The sequence below is a fragment of the Panthera pardus genome, unplaced genomic scaffold (genome assembly GCF_024362965.1).
Source record: "Panthera pardus isolate Hobbes unplaced genomic scaffold, ASM2436296v1 HiC_scaffold_17, whole genome shotgun sequence".
Classification (NCBI taxonomy): Eukaryota; Metazoa; Chordata; class Mammalia; order Carnivora; family Felidae; genus Panthera; species Panthera pardus.
The window spans coordinates 129,521,148-129,544,641 of record NW_026526732.1 but is presented as its reverse complement, the minus strand read 5'-3'; the positions used below and the strand labels follow the sequence as shown (position 1 = coordinate 129,544,641).

The 23,494-nt window shown below is 45.0% G+C and overlaps 1 protein-coding gene and 1 non-coding gene across 6 annotated transcripts in view; one reads left to right on the top strand and one right to left on the bottom strand.

Annotated features, from left to right (window-relative positions):
* Window positions 1-8,320: 8,320 nt before the first annotated feature.
* LOC128777904 (small nucleolar RNA SNORA70) lies at window positions 8,321-8,454 on the top strand. Its single transcript, XR_008423208.1, has one exon. It is a non-coding gene; the product is annotated as a small nucleolar RNA SNORA70 (small nucleolar RNA).
* Window positions 8,455-11,868: 3,414 nt separating this feature from the next.
* Window positions 11,869-23,494, bottom strand: part of LYRM4 (LYR motif containing 4) — a 169,196-nt gene continuing 157,570 nt past the window's right edge. For all 5 annotated transcript variants that reach the window (XR_008423059.1, XR_008423060.1, XM_053904935.1 and 2 more), the window contains one exon: window positions 11,869-12,190. Coding sequence is in view for 3 of the 5 variants with exons in the window: in XM_053904935.1 (XP_053760910.1) it covers window positions 12,122-12,190 (69 nt within the window). In the remaining 2 variants the exon portion in view is untranslated. The remainder of the gene's footprint in view (window positions 12,191-23,494) is intronic.

Here is a 23,494-nt window from a genome sequence, read left to right as displayed (position 1 = left end):
TAAAAAAATCTATAAAAAAGAGTCACATGCTCTGCCCACTGAGCCAGCCAGGTGCCCCATGTCTAATTCTTTTTATACCCTCTGTGGTGGACCCTTCCCTCAGTCAGCTCATCAGAAATCTATTCATTCTTTCAGCACAGGTCAATGGAGCTCTTCCCAGGTGGGGGCACAGTCATGGCATTGGGATACGTGGGGATGAAGACATACAGGGGACGCGACTTTCAGGGAGCTTGGATTCGGGACACTTGGGCCATTATGTGGACTGGCACATCTGTGCACTCACACTCCCATCGACCTTTCTTTTACAAACCCCAGCCAGCTCCACACACATGAGAAAATGTTTTTCTCAAAAAATCTGGCCCTCAGAATCCCCAGTGTTGGTAGTGTGAGAATCTCTGGTAGTGGGGTGGCTGGTAGACCTTGTGTCTCTGCCTCTGTTCCCCTTAGGCCAGCCTTCCTCATGGCAGAGCGTGGGGGGCTTTGGACAAAGGCTGTTGCCTCCCACAGCAGAGAGCTGCTTCTCAGCCCCTTTTCATTCCCCCTGTTCTCACACTCATATATGTCTAGACATCCCAGAAATGGGAGTGTCACATTGTAAACCTGTTTGGCAGCATCTGCTAGAGCTGAACACATACATACCTCCCCGGCTAGAAATTCCACAGAGGTACTAAAGTGTATACACATGGGCACCAAGAGCATGTACAAGAGTTTATAGCCGCATTGCTTGTAGCAGTAACACCTAGAAACTATACATATTGAAGTCCTGGCCGGCACACAGAGATCTTCACGTCCTGTCTGAAGCAGGGTGAGCAGAACACATGAGAGAGTCACAGATGTACACAACCCATCCCACATCTCCCCGACACATGCATCCATCGAAAGCAGCTGTGGGCAGAAGTTGTCAGTGGTGTCCTAACTTGTCAGTTATGTCTCTTCTTGCTGAAGATAACAGCTGATTTTGATTGGGTTAGATACCCATGGGATGGGATGCCACTTGCCAGGATTATTTCACTCAATCCTGACAACTATCAGTGGGGGGCTGAGGTGGGGAAACACCATTTCTCCACTCCTGGCCACTGAGAGGGTTTTCTCCCTCACCGGTGGGCTCTTGCCCTGCTCTTCCCTGCTGCCCACAGGGACTTGCTGGGTAGGCTGCAGCCATTGATTCACATTTTGAGCTCCTGTCCCAGCTTCTGAGGGTGAGTCTCCTCTCACACCAGGGGAGGCCACAACCTGGGTGGTGCCACAACTCAGTAGACTCACACTTCCCTGGCGTGAAGGGTCTCCTTGGGAGTATGGACTGATTTTGACTCACACACTTAGCGGTGTTGTTCACTGTAGCCTGCACCAACGATAAAGTCATTCTGTTTCCACCAACCTTCATTTTTCATATTTCGTAAGTGTACAAAACTTGGGCTGGGAAGACAGGTGCCCACCACGCCCCCTTAGTGACTCCAACATGACTCTGTGAGAGACATATTGCTCCCATTTTATAGCTAAAGAAACTGAGTCTCAGAGAGGTTGAGCAATGTGCCAGTGAGTAAGAGCCTGAGCTTGGATTTGAATCCAGGACAGTGTGGCCGAGATCCGTTGCTCTTACCCATATATGGTTTCAATAAATACAGAGAAGAAAACATGTCTGGAGTTCATCCATAGGAAAGAAAGGAGTTTTTTCTTGGGTTCCTTCCTTACTATGGTTGCAGTGTAAGACATTTAGACCTCTTAATATTGGGACAAGAGGTCAACATCCCTCTTCTTCCTACTTCTTCTGGGGGACTGTAATGGGGACTAGGTCTCCTTTTCATTGGGGACGTTATCTGTTGAAAAATGTAAACTTCGTGTAGTCCTCAACATGGCCCCATATGTCAGTAGAACACAGTGTTAGTCAAGGTTCCAAACTGCAGGTTACAGAAACTAACTCAAGCCAGCTTGAGCGAACAGGGGAGTTGGTTTGGTGGATACGGGGCTACCATGTGGAATCCAAAGTCAGCCAGGCCTCTGCGGGGTCTGGAGCTACCAGACTCAGGAGGGACTCTCTCTGCTTCAGCTCTGCTCCTTCCTGTTCCATTCGTCTTTCCTGCAGACTAGATAACCCATCTTCTGTCTGCATGACAGATGGAAGGTGTGCCTCCCAAGCCTGTTCCTCGTGAGCTCCAGCAAATAGCCCAGAAAGAAATAGAACTCTCACTCCTGGTGGGGTAAGATTATGATGCAAAATGGTTGTCAAGAGCTCCTGACTCCTGTTGGGGTCTCAGGAGACGGGAAGATAGCCTGAAGTGTCTCTACTGCGAATAAAACACCCAGCAATGTGAACTGTGGACATACAGCAGCGCAGTGAGGTATATGTATATGGATGTGTGTTTGCCTTCAGGGAGATGTATCGTTGCCCTGTATTTTATTTCAGTGAGAGGCAACCCTGCCTTACCAGTTTTTTAGGAGCAAGCATTCAAGTTATCTCTGCATCACTCCCGTTCTTTATTTTACATATCCAGTCTCTCACCAAATCTGTCATTTGCAAATACCTTCTGGATTCGTTCTTGCCTCTACATCCAATCCACACCACTGCCAACCCCAGCCCGGCTTTAGAAATGCTTGCATCTAAGTTACTGCAACAATTTCCTGGCTGTCTCCCCTCAGGGGCATCCTCTGTGTCACTGTCACTATGAAGTTAATCTGCTGTTTTCCACCATTCTCCTGCTTAAGGGCCTCCTTTCCCAACAAATAAAACTCAGACTCCTTAGCCTAGAATTTACAGTTCAGGTAGAAATAATCTCTCCCTCTTTTTGTATCTTACCTCCCTCCTCGCTTGTAGCCCTACTTTACCTGGACCCTCTCAGGTAACTTATCATCTTAGACTTTGTAAAGCTATTTACCTGTCTTGAGTACAGTGCTAAATTTGCTGTCGTTAAGGATAGTAAAGGGAAGAATCCACATCTGGTTCATTTCTGCATCTCCTAATGTGTCTGATATAGTTTCTAAATGAATGATAAAGCACCTTACAGTTATTGCTTGCTTATTCTAGATCAAATACGGTAGAAGAATTTTATGTGCAGGATGCATTTACAATCCTTACAGTAACCCTACCCTGTAAGGTAGGTAGGCAGTTAGACCCATTTCATAGACAGGGAATCAAGTTTAGAGAAGCTACTTACCTGGGATCTCACTGCCAGGAAGAGGCAGAGCTGGAAGAGGGAAGAATGAGGAGCTTTCTGGTTGGTCTACAGGTTGGGGCAACCTTGTGGGCCTGCCTTTCTCATTCCTAAGCCCGTAAGGAACCAAGATTTGCTCCCTTATCCAGTGTGGACTCAGTGTGCCTGCCTCGTGCAGTGCTCCTGTGAGAATGCCCCACCTCTTCCCTGTCCTGACACTGCACTCCCACTCTGAGGCTTATTCAAGCCCTGGGACCCTGGAGTTCCCTCTGGTCCATACTGTTCTCTTGCTCTCATAGCCAGTCTCAGCATTCCGTCATTTTCTAGTTGTTCTACATGTGTTTAGCGGGGGTCCTCAAACAATTCTCAGGGGCAGGAACCCCTGGCTCATGTTGGCCCACAACCTGCCTCTACCCCAAAGCGCTCATTCTTGCTTGAGTATATTCAGAGTTTTGGTTTTTAACCACATGCCTGTTGGGAAAACATGCAAAGCAAAAGTTATTGCTGGGTAAGCAAGAGAAGGATGGCCTCTTTCTTTTTCAGCTGTGTCCAATTTTCCTTTAGCAATCTCAAAAGCCAGAAGCCAGGGAGAAAAGGTATGTATGTATGTATGTATGTATGTATGTATGTATTAAAGTAGGCTCTGAGCCAGCTGGGCATCCTCAAGAAAGTTTTCATTTCAGAAAAAAACTGGAAACCCACTTGTTTGGTCAGACACTGGACTGGAGGCCGGGTTGGATTCTGAGGGGCCAGGACTGCCTCCAGGACTTCTCCGTGCCTTTGCAGAGAGCCCAACTGGCTTCACTGCCCAGTTTAACCCCAAATTCACATTCTCATGGGCCACAGGCTGGGCTAAAAACTATGGCCCACCAAATAGCACCAAACCTCCATCCACCTTGGAGGACTAGTCCTGAAGATATCCTGCTAATTATTTCAAAAGTGAACATTCAGAGGGTCTCTAGGATGGTTTATTTCCTTCCTTTAAATTTAACTGGAATTGCAAGCTTTTACAGCTAAAAATGTTGTTAGGGGTCCTGGGATCTGACTATCCCACATTGCCCAGAAGGAGCCAAGGCCCAAGTTGAGGGGACTTAGGCAACATTGCAAAGTCAGCGGCCCAGTTGGAGGCACAGCCCTTTGTACAGGTGGCATCCTTGGCGCTCAGACTGTCTGGCCCCCGTGGCTGGTTTGTTTCCACCATCCTCATTCCTCCTATTGCTCAGTATTCCTGTCTTCCAATGCTTTTTTGTTTGTTTGTTTATTTTTGTGAAAGAGAGAAAGTGCATACTGGGGAGAGGTAGAGGGGGGGGGGGACAGAGAATCTGAAGCAGGCTCTGTGCTGACCATAGAGAGCTTGATGAGGGGCTCGAACTCACGAACCATGAGATCATGACCTGAGCTGAAGTCAGATGCTTAACTGACTGAGCCATCCAGGTGCCCCTGTCTTCCAATTTTTTTTTTAAAGAATTGTTTTATTTTTTTACAATCTGAGTTACTGATATATCATTTCTCACCTTTGAACAAGCTTCTATTTACAGAGTCCCACAAAGATGTGCTTTTATTAAAAAAATTTTTTTTTAATTGAAAAACATTTTTAAAAGGGTCATCTGGGTGGCTCAGTTGGTTCAGCATCCAACTTCAGTTCAGGTAATGATCTTGTAGTTGGTGACTTCAAGCCCCGAGTCAGGCTCTGTGTTGACACCTCAGAGCCTGGACCCTACTTTGGATTGTGTGTGTGTGTGTGTGTGTGTGTGTGTGAGTGTGTGTGTCTGCCCCTCTCCTGCTCATGCTCTGTCTCTCTCTCTCTCTCAAAAATAAATAAACATTAACAACTTTTTTTTCAAATTTTAAAGTATTTTTAGATTAGAGAGACAGAATGCAAGCTAAGGAGAGGAGCAGTGAGAGAGAGAGAATCTTAAGCAGGTTCCATGCTCAGTGCAGAACCCAATGCAGGACTCAATACCATGATTCTGGGATTATGACCTGAGCTGAAATCAAGAGTTGGATGCTCAACCCATCGAACCACCCAGGCGCCCCAAGATGTGCTTTTAAAGTTAAAATACATGCTAAAATTTGGCAAATTAGTCCTAAATATGTTACATGTTTGAAGCATGAGTGGGAGAGTAAACATGGCAAATCTTGACAAGACACGTGGCATTAACATTGTATTCCTTGATCCTATATCCTATGTGTGCTGTGTATTTCACATAGATGTACCTAAGTTAAATATTCCTTTAAAAACCAAACCAATTAGGGGCGCCTGGGTGTCTCAGTCGGTTGAGCGGCCGACTTCAGCTCAGGTCATGATCTCGCGGTCAGTGAGTTCGAGCCCCGCGTCGGGCTCTGTGCTGACAGCTCGGAGCCTGGAGCCTGTTTCAGATTCTGTGTCTCCCTCTCTCTGACCCTCCCCCGTTCATGCTCTGTCTCTCTCTGTCTCAAAAATAAATAAAAACGTTAAAAATTTAAAAACCAAACCAATTATATTGTTATTAAACTGTCTCTGTGTTCAAGACAGATGAAGTCACATGAAGTCACTTGGTAACTGATGGGAAGTTCTATCAGAATGTTTTAGCGATATTTAATTGACAGCCATTTAAGTGATACTCTCAGACAAAGTAAATAAAGTAACTTTGGGGATGGTGAAAAAAAAGGGTTTAGTACCATTGAACATTCTAAGAACAGTTATCACTGGAGTAGGAAGCTGTCTTCCTGCTGGGCCTCCTGATCCCCAGAAACTCAACTTCTCTGGGAGAAGCAGCCAGAATGTTTAATGATCGACATGGCCACAATGGTCAGCACAGGTGTGTTGAGTCTGAGACCAATCGGTTCAGAAAGACACCAACAAGTGCAATTTCCAGCTTTATTGGTGTCAACGATTGTGTGGTCAAATTTCAAGACGGCAAGATTGCTGTCACCATTGTGGTGTCTGTGGTCCCCCGAGGTAAAGAGCACAGTCAGATTCATTTCTGCAAGTTCTCCTTCTGGGTCTTTGGACTTAAAACTTTGCCCTTGAGCAAGAGCCAGAGTATCTATCTCACTACTCAAATGGGATCTCAACATGAGAAGCAATTTTCATGAATGGTTCTCTGAAGTACAAAGAAGGGCTGCAGAAAGATTGAAAAGCAACAATTTTATTTGTTCTCAGAGGCGAGGTGAGCCACTGTCCATCCAGGCAATGGGCAAACTGTCACAGGAAAAACCTGCTGCAGCACACACAAATCATTGCTTTCTCTACCAAGTTCCAGCTTTTTTCTAGATCCTTTTGTGACAATTAGCAAATACTAGATTATTGTTGAGGCATCTGCTGACCTGGATGTGCAGAGCACATGTTCCTGTGGGCTGTTTCTTTGGTTCATAACAAACATCTGCATGGGCTTCCCCACCCTCACCTGCATGACCTCCCCAGACGTGTCTGTTCCAACGATCTAGAAACTGTGGCCGCCTCTCGTGGCATATGAATCACACACTTGACCACTGAAGCCAACGGCACAGTTTAACGGGTTGAATTGTGAAAATGTTCTTCAGTCCATATGGTTGTCTTCAGTCGAGAATTGGTCATCTGGGTTCTGTATGTTTACCAAAGAACTTCTTGTTTGTGACTGTGGGTAGGTCTGGAAGAAGGGTGGCCAACTCAGAGAACATCATTCTTGGTGTAGGAAATGCTTTCTCCTGTGTTTTGAGTGCTTATCATTTCTTCAGCTGCTGCTATATTTATAGCCTGGCCTCAGTAACTGTGATATCCTTTAATCTAGAAAGCTACTAACAGTTTGTATGAAGTACTTAACAAACAAAAGCACCTTATTCTGTTATGAAATGTATTTGTGTTCTTTCTGTATACTTGCTGATATTTTGCTGTGCACTTTAGTTGCATACTTTTTATTTATTTAAAAAGTTTTTTTTTTACATTTATTTATTTTTGATAGAGAGAGACAGAGCACAAGTGGGGGAGGGGCAGAGAGAGAAGGAGACAGAGAATCCAAAGCAGGCTCCAGGCTCTGAGCTGTCAGCACAGAGCCTGATGCAGGGCTCAAACTCACAGACTGTGAGATCATGCCCTGAGCCGAAGTCAGACGCTCAACCAACTGAGCCACCCAGTTGCCCCTAATTGCCTTTTTAAGTACCATATTCTTAGAATACGTAGACCAACTTTCCTGAGCCTTTTTTTCTTTTGATCTTATATCACCTTTTGCAAAATATAGAAACATTTCTCCCTACTCCTCCTGTCCCCAGTGATAATATTTATCTATAGGCTTTCCTTGTGGAAGGAGTATATTTATTCTACAGAGAGCTATGGATAAAATCTCTTCATTAGGGTCTTTTAAATTGTTTTCTTCCAGTGGATTTTGTTTTGTTTGAAAAAAAAACCCCGAAATAATATTTTCAACCTTTGGAAGTAAAAGATACATTTGTAGTTGCTAGCTTTTTGTTTGAACTTGAAGTTGTTTGAAGCTGGCAGGAGGAGAAAGCTTTAGATAGTGCCCACTCCTGTCTTGTCTTAGCAGGTGTCCAACATCTGTTCAGTCACTCAGGCCCCAAACCTGGGAGCCCTCCTGGACTTCCCTGACACCCTGTCTCCACTTCACATTCAATTACCAAGTCCTGTTGACTCTATTTTCTTTTTTTGGTCTTGTTCTGTTCTTAATGTACACACTGATGGGGTCCAGTAGTTGGGAGACATGACACCTATACTCTGTAGGTACTTGTGGAAATGACTCTACATGGGAGATGCACAGTTTTTACCAAGTTTGTCTACCTACCTTCTGATTTGCTATGTGGCCCTGTTAAAGTGATAAACTATTATACTAGCTAGCTCTCTGTAGTAGTTTGTCATTGCTCCATAACTACCCAAGACGCAGTGCCTTAAACAATAATTTATGTATCACATACCTGAGGGTTGGCTGCAGCTGACTGATCTAAGCGAGACCTGGCTGGGAGGCTCAGCTGGGCGTCTCTGCTCCACGTGTCTCCCACCTCCTTGGGAGAGCAGCTGAGCAGAAGCAAGTTCTTCTTAGAGTGATGTTGACTCTACTTTGCAACTGTCACCGTATCTCTTTCCTGGATTAGTGTTCAATGTAACCCTTCCCCCACCCCCCAAAAAAGTTGGTCTCATTACATCTCTCCCAGTCTAGTCCCCTTATAACAATGTTACCTTTTAGAAATACAAACATCATCTGCAGCCAATTAAGCCGACTGTGCTCTTTCCCCACAGGGGCCCAGTATGCAATGGCCACACGCAGTAGCCTCCTTGGTAGTGTATGAAGCCTGTTGATTGTATGGGTTGCCCTAAGGGGCCTTGGGGACAGCCCTTTCCAGTGGACATTGATGTATGACCTCATGCTATCTCCAATCCAGGCTCCAGACAGGTATGCAGGGTACCTTTGGAAAGGCCCAGGGCACAAAGGCCAGGGCCATCGTTGGCCGAGTCATCATGTCCATGCATAGCAGGTTGCAGAACAAGAAGCACATGATTGAGGCCCTATGTAAGGCCAGGTTCAAGTTCCCTGGCTGCCAGAAAATCCACATTTCCAAGAAGTGGGGCTTTACTAAGTTTAATGTGGATGAATTTGAAGAAATGGTGGCTGAAAAGTGGCTCATCCCAGACAGGGATCATCAAACACATCCCTAATTATGGCCCCTTGGACAAATGGTGGGCTCTGCACTCAAGAGAACCTTGGCACCGCCCATCCCTTTCCATGCCCACCAATAAATCCTACTTCCTGTCCAAAAACACAAATACAAATATCATCCTGCTGAAAAACTTCAGTAGCTTCTTAGAGCCTCAGGCCAAGGCTCCCACGGCCTTCAGCAGAGCGGTTCCTGCCTTTTGACTCATCTTTGCCTGTCAGCCATCCTGGGCTTCCTTTGGTTCCTTGCATAGCACTTTCCTGCCTTGATTCAGGGCTTTGCATGTGCTGTTCCTCCCGCCTAGAGAGCTCCTCTCCACATCCTTTGTCCAGCCAACTCCTCATTTAATCTTAAATTTAAATCCCCCTGACCTCAGGGAGGGCTTTCCAGATACACCCCATCAGCTCCTAGAGTACCTCTATGTCACCCTTTGTAACATTCCTCAGACTGGTCCTTTCTCATTCAATTTGCTCCCTGGACTGCAAGCTCTGTGAGGTCAGGGGCCGTGTCTAGTTCACTGGTCTCCCCCTGGCACCTGCACCGCTGGCTCGCAGGCAGTGCTGAATGAACGAAAAGATCAGCAAAAGGAGTGGGTGGAAAAGGTCTGCCAATGAGCCGGGATGATCGAGATCTTGTTTTTCACACCTGCAGATTTGAGGGTCGGACCAGGTAGGCTCTACCGCCAGCCAACTGTGACACTTTATCTTCTCTGTAGACTCACCCCAGCCTGTTCCCTTTGCTCCTGAATGCCGGATTGCACTACTGGTTGTATTTGGGGCTGGACATGGTGGGTGAGGCTATGAATGAAGGGAGTTAAAAAGGTAACTGCTGTTGGTGGCCGGGCAGAGTAGAAGGTGAAGTCAGCTACGTCAAATCCATGATCTCCTTTTAGTTTCACAGTCCAGAGAATAACAGCCATCAGAACAACATAGCCATGCACTAGGTCATACGAGGTTTCCTGATATTAAAACATGATAGCCAGACCAGCCAAGTGTTCTCTCTGAAGGTCTAGAAAATAGCCGTGTTTGGCCAATGGTTTCACCTCAGGAGAAGTTAACTCATAGTGGCATTTCCCATTTGCTAAATGCAGACACTGGAAAGTGATCTCCAGACCCCAGCCTGAATTCCTCCTTCAGAACAGGTGAGCACACTAGATGTCCGTGAGGCTGAGTGTGATGTGGGACCCAGTCAAGCACGTGGAACGCTGAACTCTTTCAGAGATCACAACCATGGTCATGTCCCTTTAGTCAAAGCTCTAGAGTCAACCCTGGGTCCTCTGATTTGGGGACTGACTAGTATAAGGCTCTGCCTGAAGTACAGGTTCAAGACCCGTCTGTGGATTGTGTGTGACACAATTCTTTCAAGTCTTTCCATATATTCCTAATGCATAGTTAGTATTATCTGAGTTACAAAAATTAGCCCTATTTTTAAGGCTTGGCATGTTCAAAGGCATTCATGAGCTTTAATTAACACAAAAGGGACCTGCTGTTAAGGCCTGTAGAACAAAGTTAAGTTTGCTTGGTCCACTGTGTCTGTGACTAAAATCTGGGGGGAAGTCTCCTATGGAGCTGATACCCTACTGGTAACTTGACACTTCTAGAGGAGAGGTTCAACTCTAGACTTAGGATTCCAAGTAGCAGCTGCTTTAATTAATTAAGTATAAATCAGAGGTGACATCCATTAGCTACCCCCATTGTTGGGTGCAATTGTTGCTGAATGACTATATTTTCTACTGATGCAGAGTGGAAAAACTGATCCAGAGCTGCACATCCCAGGGCTGGGGGACTCTGCTCGAGGACAGTCAGCTGAAGGGGGAAAGGACATTACCCACATCACCTACATTCACCCTCTGCTCCATGCTGCAGCCCTAACACTGCTGGGCCGGTGACAGATCCCAGACCCACCAAGGTGCAGGTGTACAAGACTATCCATGGGCAAAAGCTTTCTGAAGTCACAAGATGTACTGCCCATCAGAACGAGCACACTGTTAATCTATTTTGAATCCACCGTTACCACAAAATCTGCAATTTGTGGGTGAGAAGGGCAGACATGATCTTTTCCCATGCAAGAGGATGTGGATCTAGACTGTTCCTGTTTGACTCACATGACTGTAAGAATTAAAGTGACGGGGCAGTGGGTCAGTGGAAGGGTCAGTGACACCGTCACAGCCATTCTGTGATCCGTAAATATTTATATGAGTCTGTTCCAAACCGAAACACCTAAGTAATGAATTCACTTCGTGTTGTTTACAAAGGTGAAAAATCATTTGGATAGTATCTGGGTCCCCCATAAAATCCCCGGAAATCAAGAAAGTTACTTAATACCTTCCTTTTATGTTTTGAACTGATGTGTTTCCAGGGATAAATGCACACAAATATCTCCATTACCTGCAACATACTCAAAAGGCAGAGTTTCCCCAAACTGGCTAAGAAATGTTAAAAACACTAGGGGATCTTTAAAAATGCAGATATAAATGATCGTGCCTCACCTCTCACTAAGAATCCGAGGGGGAGGGAGATGCCGAGAAATTTTCTGGATGCTTCTGGAAGTCAGCTTTCAGGAGCGGTGCTGCGAGTGGCCCTTCCTCAGCCTCCCTGTGCGCTGGAGGAATCCAGATGTGCTAGATTGAAGATTCTGATTCGGAAGATTTGGGATGGGGCTGGAGATTCTGCATTTGAAACAAGTTCGCAGGTGGGGCTGATGGTGTCTTGTTTGCACGTGTGGGGCCACCTGTGGGCCACCTTTGCTGTTGCATCAGGCCCAAGTAAAAACCGCAGGATGCACCCTCCACCCCTTTGACCCTGTCCTACTCTCTGCTGCCCCCCCAAATCTTGGGTGCTGAGACTTCGACCTTCACTAAGGGAGGGCTCAGCTCAGGTTGGGACCCTCCCTCTGGGTCCCCACTGCCCTCTGCAGGACCTGCCTTGGCAGGAAAAAATGCATTCATCGAGAGGAGTGTATCTGGTGTCAGGTGACTTAGGCAGACAATTCTGTTTATTGTCAACCAAGAAACATAGTGTGGAGGTGCTCTATACAAGCAGGGATGAGATACAAAAAGGGGTGGGCAGAGGAGACACAATAATACACAGCAGTATTGGGAGCGAACTCCAGCTCTTCATTTGAACACTTGAACCAAGGAGACAGCCATCCTTTTTCACTAAAGACTAAAGAAGAATGGAAACCAGACTCAGTTTATCAGCTCCTTACAGGGCGGGCAGAGCAAGAGGCTATTTTAAGCTGATGTAAGAAAGAGGCCACTTGTGGTCTGTTGGGAGCCCGCATCCCAAGCACAAAATGGATGCTGAAGGTGGGGTCCACAGCTGCCAGTGGTGGCTGGTCCTGGCTCCCTAGGTCCTGGGTTTCTCTTGATTTTCAATAATAAGCTTGTCGGTCGAATACAGTTGGCCAATGTGGACCTGAAAGCAAAGAAAGACTCCGTTAGTTGTGAAAAGTCAGAAAGAGCATTTCTAACCTTTTAAATGCCAACGTCTGCCACCAAAGGGCTGTTGCTTGTGGGAAACTGCATCGCGGGGCAAACTGTAGTCACTAGGTTGGCCTTCGCTAATTCCCTGCGTCCTTTGATTCCCACGTCCCTCACTGTGAGAACAAGTCGGAGATCCAGTCATTCGTTCTCACTTTAGAAATGGCACCAGCAGCCGTGGTCTGTTTTTCAGGCTGTCCTGAGCTGGCTGAGACCATCCACCAGGTTCCCTGGCTGGTGGCCAGAGGGAGAGCCACCCAGATGTGTGCACAGCAGCTCCTCACTGAACAGGACCCCCTTCCTTTAGAACCGGTTCTTCCATAAGGAAAGGCTTTCAGCATAACACAGAAATGTGTCTTGTCTTTGTTGGGCTAGAATAGGCGTTGCGTTAAGAGCACTGCCAGCAATATGACCGCCTGTCCCAGACGGGGCTGAGGACCATGGTCTGTGTTCTTTCACCTCTTGTCTCTTGTCTTTCCTGCCCTTTCTAAGTGTCCTCTTAAAGTGAGTGTTTCTGTTAATGCCCAGGTGTTCCCACTGTCCCAGGTAGATGCTGCAGCCGTAACTGGGGGCCACAGCAGATAACTAGTCCTTCCTCTGGAACAAAGGGTTTTCACGAGTTTTCTCCAAAAGCATTTCCTAAGTGATACTTTCTTAGAAAACGGAGAATTGGTGCAGAAGGGATTTTAGAGTGATTGGCCACTATCTATGGGTAATTTGGGGTCTTTGCTCTCTGAGAAAATGAGGGAAACTCTCAATGGCTATAGCAGACACCTACAGCAGTCAGGGGTCAGAAGCTAGACCCTCATGTGGTTTTTTTCATCTTGCTTTAATATTCTATTTTATTTTATTTTTTTGAGTACAGTTGACACACAATCTTGCAGTTTCAAGTGTGCAACATAGTGATTCAACTTCTCTATATCTTATGCTGTGCCCACCACAAGTGTAGCTCCCATCTGTTACCATGCAACACTAATTATATTTCCTACGCTGTGCCTCTTATGCCCATGACTTATTCACTCTGTAATGGGAAGCCCGTATCTCACACTGTCCTTCACACATTCTTCCCATCCCCTCCCCAACCAGCAACCATCTGTTTGTTCTCTGTATTTATAGGTCTGATTATGCTTTTTGTTGGTTTATTCATTTGTTTTGTTGTTGAGGCTCCACATAGAAGTGACATCAGTTGGTATTTGTCCTCCTCAGTCTGACTTATCCAACTCAGCATTATACCTTCTAGGTCCACCCATATTGTTGCGAATGGCAAGATGTCCTCCTTATTTATGGTTAAATACTCTATTGTCATTACTAAGGTACAGTGGTGGTTTCTCATCAATGAAATCCCAACAGACCATCTGAATTTTCACATGCCATTGGTTATGTCTTGTGGAGAGATATCCTGATGGCCTTGGGAGCACCAGTAGCTCACAAGCATTGTGGTGCCAGAGGGAAGTGAAGGAAGATGTCAGAGCAGCCAAATTATTTAAAGAGAAAGCCAAAATATAAGAGTGGAGATTTCGGGGGATGAGGATGATTGTGTAGATATTTTAACTGCAAATGAATTCCTTCAACTGAAAAAAGGGAAAGAGGGGGTGGTGGTGGTGGGGAATGAGTGCTCTGCATAGTTCCTAACAAAAGTCAGTGATGAGCTTTGCTCCTGTGTCTTCAGTCTCCCTTCCTCTTGTCCATATAAAGAACACATATAGCTTCTGATGCAAGAGGAAAGGGTGGGCCTGGGATTCTGTGGACCACACTCTGAATGACGCAGTCAATAAACCATCTTGAGGGGCGAGATTAGCTGGATGGGATTTCATGACGAATGGGGCACAGAGGCTGGTCTGGCCTCTCTTCTTGATGACCTGAGATAGCTGTGGGGTGAGTGGAAGCCATATTTACCCTACTCCAGATGGGAGGTAGAGAGGCATTCTCCACTCTGGCTGCTATATGGTTTTATTTTCATTTGCTAACCTCAACAGACAAATGGGCCACTATCAATGCTTTTTATTTTTATTTTTAAAGTTTATTTTTATTTATTTTGAGAGAGAGAGAACAAGCAGGGAAGGGGCTGAGAGAGAGAGGGAGATAGAATCCTAAGCAGGCTCCTTGCTCTCAGCACAGAGCCTGATGGAGGGCCTGAACTCAAAAACCATGAGATCATGACCTGAGCAAGCAAGGACCTTGACCGAAGTCAAGATTTAGATGGTTAACCAAATGAGCCAGCCAGGTGCCCCTCAATGCTTTTCAGAAGAAAGGCTAAAATACCAATTACTCAAAAAGGAAAAACAAAACAAAACAAAACGTTTTTGGGGAATGTCTAATAAAAATAATTTTATATAACTGCTCAAATGATTCAGTTACCTCGGAACTTGTTTTATATTTAATTGATCTTGGGAGGGTTTACCAGGAACCCCTCTTAGAGAAGTGTCTACAATACCATGTTTCACGAATGCTTGGCTGAGTTTATCAGTGTTTTTTTCAGGGCTCTAGTGGCAGGCAGAAGTTATGATATGGCATAAGGAAGAACTCTTTCACAGAGCTGTCAGAAAATGGAATTGGCTGCCTTGGGAAGTGGTCAATTCTGTACAAGAAGGAGGAGGTGAGGATGGAGAAGGATTTATATGCTGGACAGAGGTGGAACCAGATGGGTTTCTTCCACCTCTCAGCCTCTGTGACTGCCATGCTTGTCTGGGTCTCCAGGACCCATCTCAGAGCTCCTGAGGGGCCCAGTGTTCAGCCATGTGTTCTGGTAACCTGGAAGAAAAGGTGGTCTTCTTGGTGGAGACTGAAGATCCAGGAGGACACTTATCATGCCACAGAATAAACACGTCTTCTCCCACACAACTCACTTTGTGGACACTGTGCTAACAGCCACCTTCTTGATGGATAGGCTATAACACCTGTTGTGTGGCCTTTCTCCTGTGTTCCTAACTAAGCCTCCAGGGACACAGTTAACATAGTATTGGTTCTCCTCGCCCCCCAATCTAAAGGATGGCACCTTTGGGGGACAGGTGTTCTCTTGAAAGAAATGCAGCTGTGGTATGGGGTGGCCTAGTTGTAATCAACTTTGCATAAAAGGCTCCAAAGAAAACTGCAGAATGAAGAGTGACGGGCGATCCAAAGAGCTCAGGTTTTAGGGAACTTGAATCAAAGCAAACCTTCAAATATGTCCCATTTTGAAAGAAGTATGAATTAGATTTTAAAAACTCCATCCATGGGAATGCAAGCTGGTGCAGCCACTCTGGAAAGCAGTATGGAGATTCCTCAAAAAACTAAAAATAGAACTACCCTACGACCCAGCAATTGCACTACCAGGCATTTATCCACAGGATACAGGTGTGCTGTTTCGAAGGGGCACATGCACCTCCATGTTTACAGCAGCACTATCAACGATAGCCAAAGTATGGAAAGAGCCCAAATGTCCATTGATGGATGAATGGATAAAGAAGATGTGGTATATATATACAATGGAGTATTACTCAGCAATCACAAAGAATGAAATCTTGCCATTTGCAACTACGTGGATGGAACTGGAGGGTATTATGCTAAGCGGAATTAGTCAGAGAAAGACAAAAATCATATGACTTCACTCCTATGAGGCCTTTAAGAGACAAAACAGATGAACATAAGGGAAGGGAAACAAAAATAATAGAAAAACAGGGAGGGGGACAAAACAGAAGAGACTCATAAATATGGAGAACAAACTGAGGGTTACTGGAGGGGTTGTGGGAGGGGGAATGGGCTAATGGGTAAGGGGCACTAAGGAATCTACTCCTGAAATCACTGTTGCACTATATGCTAACTAATTTGGAAGTAAATTAAAAAACATAAAAAAAATTAAAAAAAAAAACTCCATCCAGATACAACACTTTCATGGCTTTTGCGGGGGTGGAAGAAAGAAATCAGATCTTATAATCAATGACGTTAAGAAACCATAACAATTAGTATCTTTTCATCTGTCCAGGCTCCCTTGGTCTGAGAGTCACAGTTGTCTGGTATCTGCCCACCTTCCTACGTACCACTGAGCCTCTCATGGACTGCCATGACACTTTGGGTTTTCCAAATCACTTTGGGTCTTTGCTCAGACTCTTCCACCAACAAAGGTTTGTTCCATGTCCACCATACAAAAGCCTACCCCCCACCCCCCCCGCCCCTGCCACACACACACACACTTTGTGCAAATGGTTGAAGCTTTCCTGGGTCCCCTCTGCAGAAGGGGCTCACTCTCTCTCCTGGGAACATTCACTACATGTATCTGTATACCTGTATCAGTTCCTCTGCATGAATATCAATGACTAATGGGGAGAAAGGAGGGTCTGACGTTCTACTTGCTCTGACTTAGCTGCCTTCACAGCATGGTTTAGGACAGTGCGAAGCACGTAGAAGTGCTCGGTAAGTACTCAGCAACTAAAAATACCAATGTCTAGTATCCCTGGTTATAACCAAAGCTCTGCGTCCACCAGTTCTGAAACCCAGATCTGTAAGTAATTATTGCAGTGCTTTGGTGGCGAGCTACCCATGGAATTATGGAACTGATAAAGGCAAGTCAATAAAAATCGCAATAGGATCATTTTATTGTAACAAGAATGCTCTACTCACTGTTAAGCAAAATCAAATGATTTAAATTTGGCCCAGTAGAAACTTTAAAGCTATAATCCAGGGCTATAAGGGATTAACCCAGAGCAATTACAGAAGATGTAAGAGAAATATTCAGTTCACACAGGGAGGAAATATTAAAAAGTTATCTCAATGAGAGCTATAGAGGGGAGGCAATAAATGTTTGTGTAACAGTTCTGTTGTATTTATTTGGGCTACAAAATGTGTTAGCACACATGTGGGGCCAGCCCCCCATGGGATGGATGCTGTGGTGCTAATGACAGAGCATGTCGTTTCTGAGCTGCAGGTGAGAGGAACCGGTCAATGAAGTGAGGAAGTGCAGTTACCAGCTTCAATTTACAGCCCTTCCAGAAGCCCCGATGGGCTCAGCCAGCCACATATGACTATTACCATGCATAAATTGGTCATTAAAGCTGATCACACTTCTATTCTATAAACTTCAGGAGTTGGCATTAGAGTCCATTAGAAAAATACACAGATTACTCAGCTGCAAGTAGATGGGATGGCTGGATGGCCTAGAAACACTTATGAGCTCTGAGACTCATTAGGCAAATAACCTGCTGGGGAGGAAGAAGGAGGATCCAAGAAAAGAAAATTGAGTACAGCGTTTCAGGTCTTCATTGCTTACTCATCTGAAGCAATGCACTGTCTCCCGTGCAACACATCTCAATCTGATTTAGACTCAGAGGAGCTGGGCTCAATCGCCAGGGGTGGGGGCCGTGGGGAGGCTGAAATGGGACCTCTGCTACTTCCTGCCTGTTTCACACAGTTGTTATGAGAATCAAATGGGATACAAGACTTGAAGGAAATGTACCAGTTGTCCCAGATACTTCCTAGGGCCTCAATTATATTAACTGTCTTCATGTTGTTGAGAGGATTAAATAAGAACAGTACCAGGCATGTAGTAAGGGCTTGTAAATGTCACTTACGTGCATGGCCTGTCTGCTGTCGAGAGGAATACCACAGGGTGTCAGATCCTGACCTCAAAGATGTTTTCTCAGAGCCTCCTCACCCTCTGGGTGTAAAAGTCTATGACTCTGTAGTTGTTAAACCCACCCACACTGTGGAGAGGGTGTCAGTGATGTCTGACACCACCTCCTGCTTTTGAACTTGAGCTTCTTGGGCTGGACTTGAGGACTCATTGGTTTTCCTCATCTCTGCTCTGGGGCACAGCTTCCTGACCAGTAGGACCATGATGCTTCCAGCTGGTCAGGGCAGTCTGGTGTGAGAAGGAGGTGCCCTGGGCACTGAAAAGTTTTGGGAGAGATGGTGACACCTGGCTCTGCTGGAGAAGCCAAGGGATGGGCTGTCCCTGCTCTCTTCCCTTTCTGAGGATGGTCAAACCACCCAGGCAGGGATGGTTCCCTGTACAACAGGGGGTCGGGAACAGGGACAAATCTTACCTCTGGCATTGTAGTGACTATACTATTACTACTATTATTATCATCATTTTTAAAATTATTAGTTTTTTAAATGTTTATTTATTTTTGAGACAGAGAGAGTTCTACTGAGTGTTGAGTGGGGAGGGGTCAGAGAGAGAGGGAGACACAGAATCCGAAACAGGCTCTAGGCTGCAAGCTGTCAGCACAGAGCCCGACACGGGGCTTGAACTCACGAACCATGAGATCATGACCTGAGCTGAAGTTGGATGCCCAACCGACTGAGCCACCCAGGCGCCCCTACTACACTATTAGTATTAATGATGATAATGCTATTACTACTAAAAAATAAAAATGATAATGATGATGAGATGTAACAGTCACAATTTAATGAGCATTTACTGTGTGCCATGCACTGTTCTAAGCATTCAATTAATTAAATCAATTAGGAATTCTTCCTATTTCACAACAACTTTATGAGGAAGATGCCATTATTATCATCAATTTACAGGCTTTTTATAGGCAAACGCCATCTTTGGTATTTAATTTCCACATTTGGAAGGAGTATAATTGCTTAGATGGGCACGTCCTTCCATTTCACATATAAAAAGCCAGAATATGATGAGAAAAGACAGTAACAACAGTTACAACAACAAAAATAACACATCTCGACATAACCTTAAAAATAAATGTGTAAGGCTTTAAGAAAGAAAACTATAAAACTTAAAAAATAGAAAATGAGTTTGAATAAAATAAGATATACCATGTTCATGGAAAGACTGAATCATATAATCTTTTGCCAAATTAATTAATGTGTAACATGATAATGAAAATCTCAATGGGGTTTTTTGAGATACATGAGGAAATGACTTTAGTGTTTACTTGAATGAATACATGTCAAGAATAAGAAAGAACATGAGGAAGATATTAAAGCATTTCTGAGAAACAACTGAAACTGTTGGTACTAGCCCAAGGAGAGAGAAATGAACAGAGTAAGAGTTAGAAGCAGGTCCTATCAAATGGAAGTAGTTACTAAATAAAATCATACTCATGGGGTTTTGGGGCTTAGCTTGAAGAGGATGTGGTAACTAAATATTTCTTTTAAGTCCCTTATTGATCTTCATGTAAATGGTGTGTTCTCCTCCATAATGTATTTATGCTCATTTTATAAAAAATGTTTTCCCAAGTTGTCAAATAATGCTGGCCCTTTGAGAAAATGCACTTAACTAACCTTGTGCCTTTGAGTGCCTCCTGACACACCCAGTCGAGAGGCATATTTTTAAGGTACTGAAATTTCCTAAGATAGTTGGAAGGTCCCCCCAAACCTCTGAGCCACCAATATAAATGAATCTTTGGTAGGAGAATTTCAGCTTCTGGTCTCCTGTCAGACCATACGTTCTGCTGACTGTTGCCTGCTTGCCCTGTGGAAGGCGGATAGGACATTTGCACCCCTCCTCTGACCTTTGATGATGTCAGACAGCTTTCCATGCTGCCTGAAACTTGTTCAGCAAATCTCTCTAGTGAGCATGGAGAGTAGCTGCCACAGCTTTGCCACAGTCAAGGCAACTGTGATAACAACCATTTTTCAAATATACCATTTTTATCATACTAGTTTCCTAATAACTTCTTAATGAAGCAAAGTGAAATAGGGATACATGAAATTATAATTTTTTCAGTTTTTTCTGTTTAGCAGTAAGAGGCATTATGAAATCCAAACTTACGAATATAGGTCACATGGTCTTCCTCTAAAAACAGCTCTTTATGCATATGCTTTTTCTTTCTAGAATTCAGCAGCCTAAGATGTTTTTCAAACTGGTTACGTGTAGTATCCTGATATTATTGCTTTTGAATTTGCTATCATTTTTATGAAATGGAAGAATGCCTGAAGAATTCAAACTAGATCTCTGTAAATTCAGTCCACAACTGAATGTACAACAGAGAAAGAAGATTAGTCCAAAAAATCCACAGATGGATCTTCTTGTGTTCCCTCTCTCTCCACCCATGCTCCATCTCCATTCAACTCTGTGAGCCTTGAATTTTAGATACTGGTTATTCCTAATGTGGAGGGTGGTGGTGAGGAACTGACCTTTTATCTTCTCTAATATTCCCAGCAGAGTGGTGAACAAAGTCATATCTCTTCTCTAAATTCCATGTCACAGTTAATGCGTTTCATCCTCGCTTCTGGGGACAAGAGACACCCCAGATGCAGGAGTGTGTCTGCTCATTAGCATGACCAGATGCCCGGCTTATGCGATTTTCCCAGCGTGATTATTAATAGAGCCTTCTTTCACTCTCAAGGGTCTCCATTTGTGATGATGAATTATATGGTCGTCCTATGTCTTATCTATTGTCAGAATTCTAGGCCATCCCATTGTTTTTCTGCATGTCTGATGTTCAGTTAAAAATTTTTTAAAAAGCCCACCAAGGGACAGCCTCTTTCTTTTGTATCCCAGGCCATCAGAATAAAAGAAATCAAACTATTGTAATGGGGCTCAGAAAACTCTGGTCTCAAAGAGCCTGAAGTCATGGGCAGCCAGCAGGGGTTCCCAACTCGACAAGCATGCTGTCCCCTCTGCAGGAGTGAGTCCTTTTTTTGAACAAATATACATGTAAGGCAGTGGTTGCTAACAAGACTGGGCCTCAGATCTACAGGGTTAGCTTTCAAGGATATACAGGGCTGGGTCCCACTCAAGGAGGTTCTCATTAGGGAGGTGGGGGAGGGTTTGTGTATGGCACTGTTCTCTTGCTTCTGATTGGCACCCCTGAGTGAAGAAGAAGCACACATATAAGAGGATTTATTATTAATATTTTTAAATTATCAGTTTTTTTCCCCCTAGTGGGTGAATACTTTTCCAAAAAAACCCCAAAAACCCCGGTTGATATTTACCCACCAGGTGCTCTTTGGGCATAGTCTTTCTAGAAGGTACAGCCATGGACTACAAGACCAGGTGGGGGCAGGGAGGGGTCTTTGTACTTCAGTATCATTCTAGAATGCCACACTTTTTTAAAAAAAATAATCTTTTAATGTTTATTTTTCAGAGAGAGAGAGACAGAGCGCAAGTGGGGGAGGGGCAGAGAGATAGGGAGACACAGAATCAGAAGCAGGCTCTAGGCTCTGAGCTGTCAGCACAGAGCCCAATGTGGGGCTCGAACCCACCAACCGCAAGATTGTGACCTGAGCTGAAGTGGGATGCTTAACCTACTGAGCCATCCAGGTGCCCCTGTTTTTTTTTTTTTTTAATTTTTAAAAAAATGTTTATTTATTTTTGACAGAGAGAGAGAGAAAAAGTGCACGCGAGCGGGTAAGGGGCAGAGAGAGGGAGACACAGAATCTGAAGCAGGCTCTAGGCTCTGGGCTGTCAGCAGCAAATCTGATGCAGGGACCGAACTCATGAACAGTGAGATCATGACCTGAGCTGAAGTTGAACACTTAACCGACTGAGCCACCCAGGCACCCCTAGGATACCACACTGTTAATGAAGGCCAGCGAATCCTTCTACATCTGTTCTTTAGAGGTACTGGGTGTTTGAGGATGATTCCTACCTGCTAGTCTGAACCATTGCATGGGGTGAGCAGATGGTTACAAACAGGAGACAGGTCTATCATATCCAGATATTCGCCCACACCTGCCCCTGCAGCAGAGCTGACCATGTGGGGACACTGGATACAAACGCTCTGCTAGCCGCTGAGGAGTGTTCCAGAGGCGGCGGTGAAGCATTGCACATCTGTGAGATGAAAGCACCCACATGGCAAGCACACCATGTTGCACGTCAGCACCCTGGCAGCCAGTCACCAAGCCCTTCTTGGAACTGGGCAGAACTCAGGACCCAAACATCACGTCAGAGTGAAACCTGGCACTTCCCTGGGATGGTGACAGAGCCCAGGCAAACTGCCAGAGGTGCTGGTCTTCCTGCGTTGAGCTCAGCTGCACCTCAGCCCCCTGAACTCAGTGCTTCAGGTCACCAAAACCATAGCAGCAAGGCCAGTATCCCGGCACCACTTTAATTAGTGACAAGGTGATGCAAGTGACTAGGCTCACAATTCCTGGGACGGTGCTGGGACCAGCAAGTTCTTGACGGTGTGCTTATCACTTGTTTGAGGACTATCCTTGATGCTTTGTGGGGGTGATCAGGTGCTATTTTATCCCTTTGGGGACACCCTTTGTCAGGGGCAGCTTGATTCAATTCTGATTTTACATTTTCTTTAAGCAAATATAACTGAAAAGTGAAGGGTGGCCAAAAAAACAAAAAACAAAAAAAAAGAGAAAAAGACAAATACAGAGTTAGATGATTACCCACCACTTCGGACAATTATTTCTAGAGACTTGTGGATTGACTGTATTTCACTTGGTTTGGCTCTGTCTCGCTCATCGGATGGCTGACGGCATCATACTTGGTCAGCGGTACAGAGCAGGGTCACTCACACAACTTGGTTTGATTTTACAGGTTCTTCTCTTTGTGAGCTTCCAGGTTTGGGGGACAGCATTATTTGAGGCACCTGTCACTGTAAACAGATTCACAATTTCCAGGGCAATGAACACAGAAGATCCAAAGTCGAGGTCATAAAGAAAAGGCACTCAATGCTGAAGTTTCCAGAGTATGAGCCAGAAGGTGCACTTGTTCTTTTTTTAAAATTCAGGCTTGTGAAATGTGTTGATTTACCAGCTTCTTGTAAACACAGGGTAAGTCTGGGGCACCTGGGTGGCTCAGCTGGTTGAGTGTCCAACTTCAGCTCAGGTCGTGATCTCACGGTTGGTAAGTTCTAGCGCCCACGTAGGACTTGCTGCTGTCAATGCAGAGCTGGCTTCAGATCTTCTGCCCTCTCTCTCTGCCCCTCCCCGACTTGTGCGTATGTGTGCTCTCTCTCTCTCAAAAATAAATAAAACTTAAAAACAAAACACAAAAAAAAACCAGGATAAGTTTGATGCCTTTTGGTGTTAAGAAGTCAGGAATGATCAAGTGTCCCCACTGAGACAATGTGCATTCCCTCCCCTGCTGTGCTCATACCTCTCACGGACCCAGGTTTGCCAGAACAGTTTCTCTGCAACAATGCCACCAGCAGCTTCTGATGGAATGCCATGGCAGTTGCCTTACCTCCACCTCATCAACTGAAGCCCGGCTCACACAAGAAATGGTGGGAGACAATAGATACAAACATGAAGTCAAAGTCCACACTTTTTTCTACAACTTGCCTTTTTTCAAGCTTGGCATCATTCCATGTCAGGACACAGATCTACTTCTTTCTTT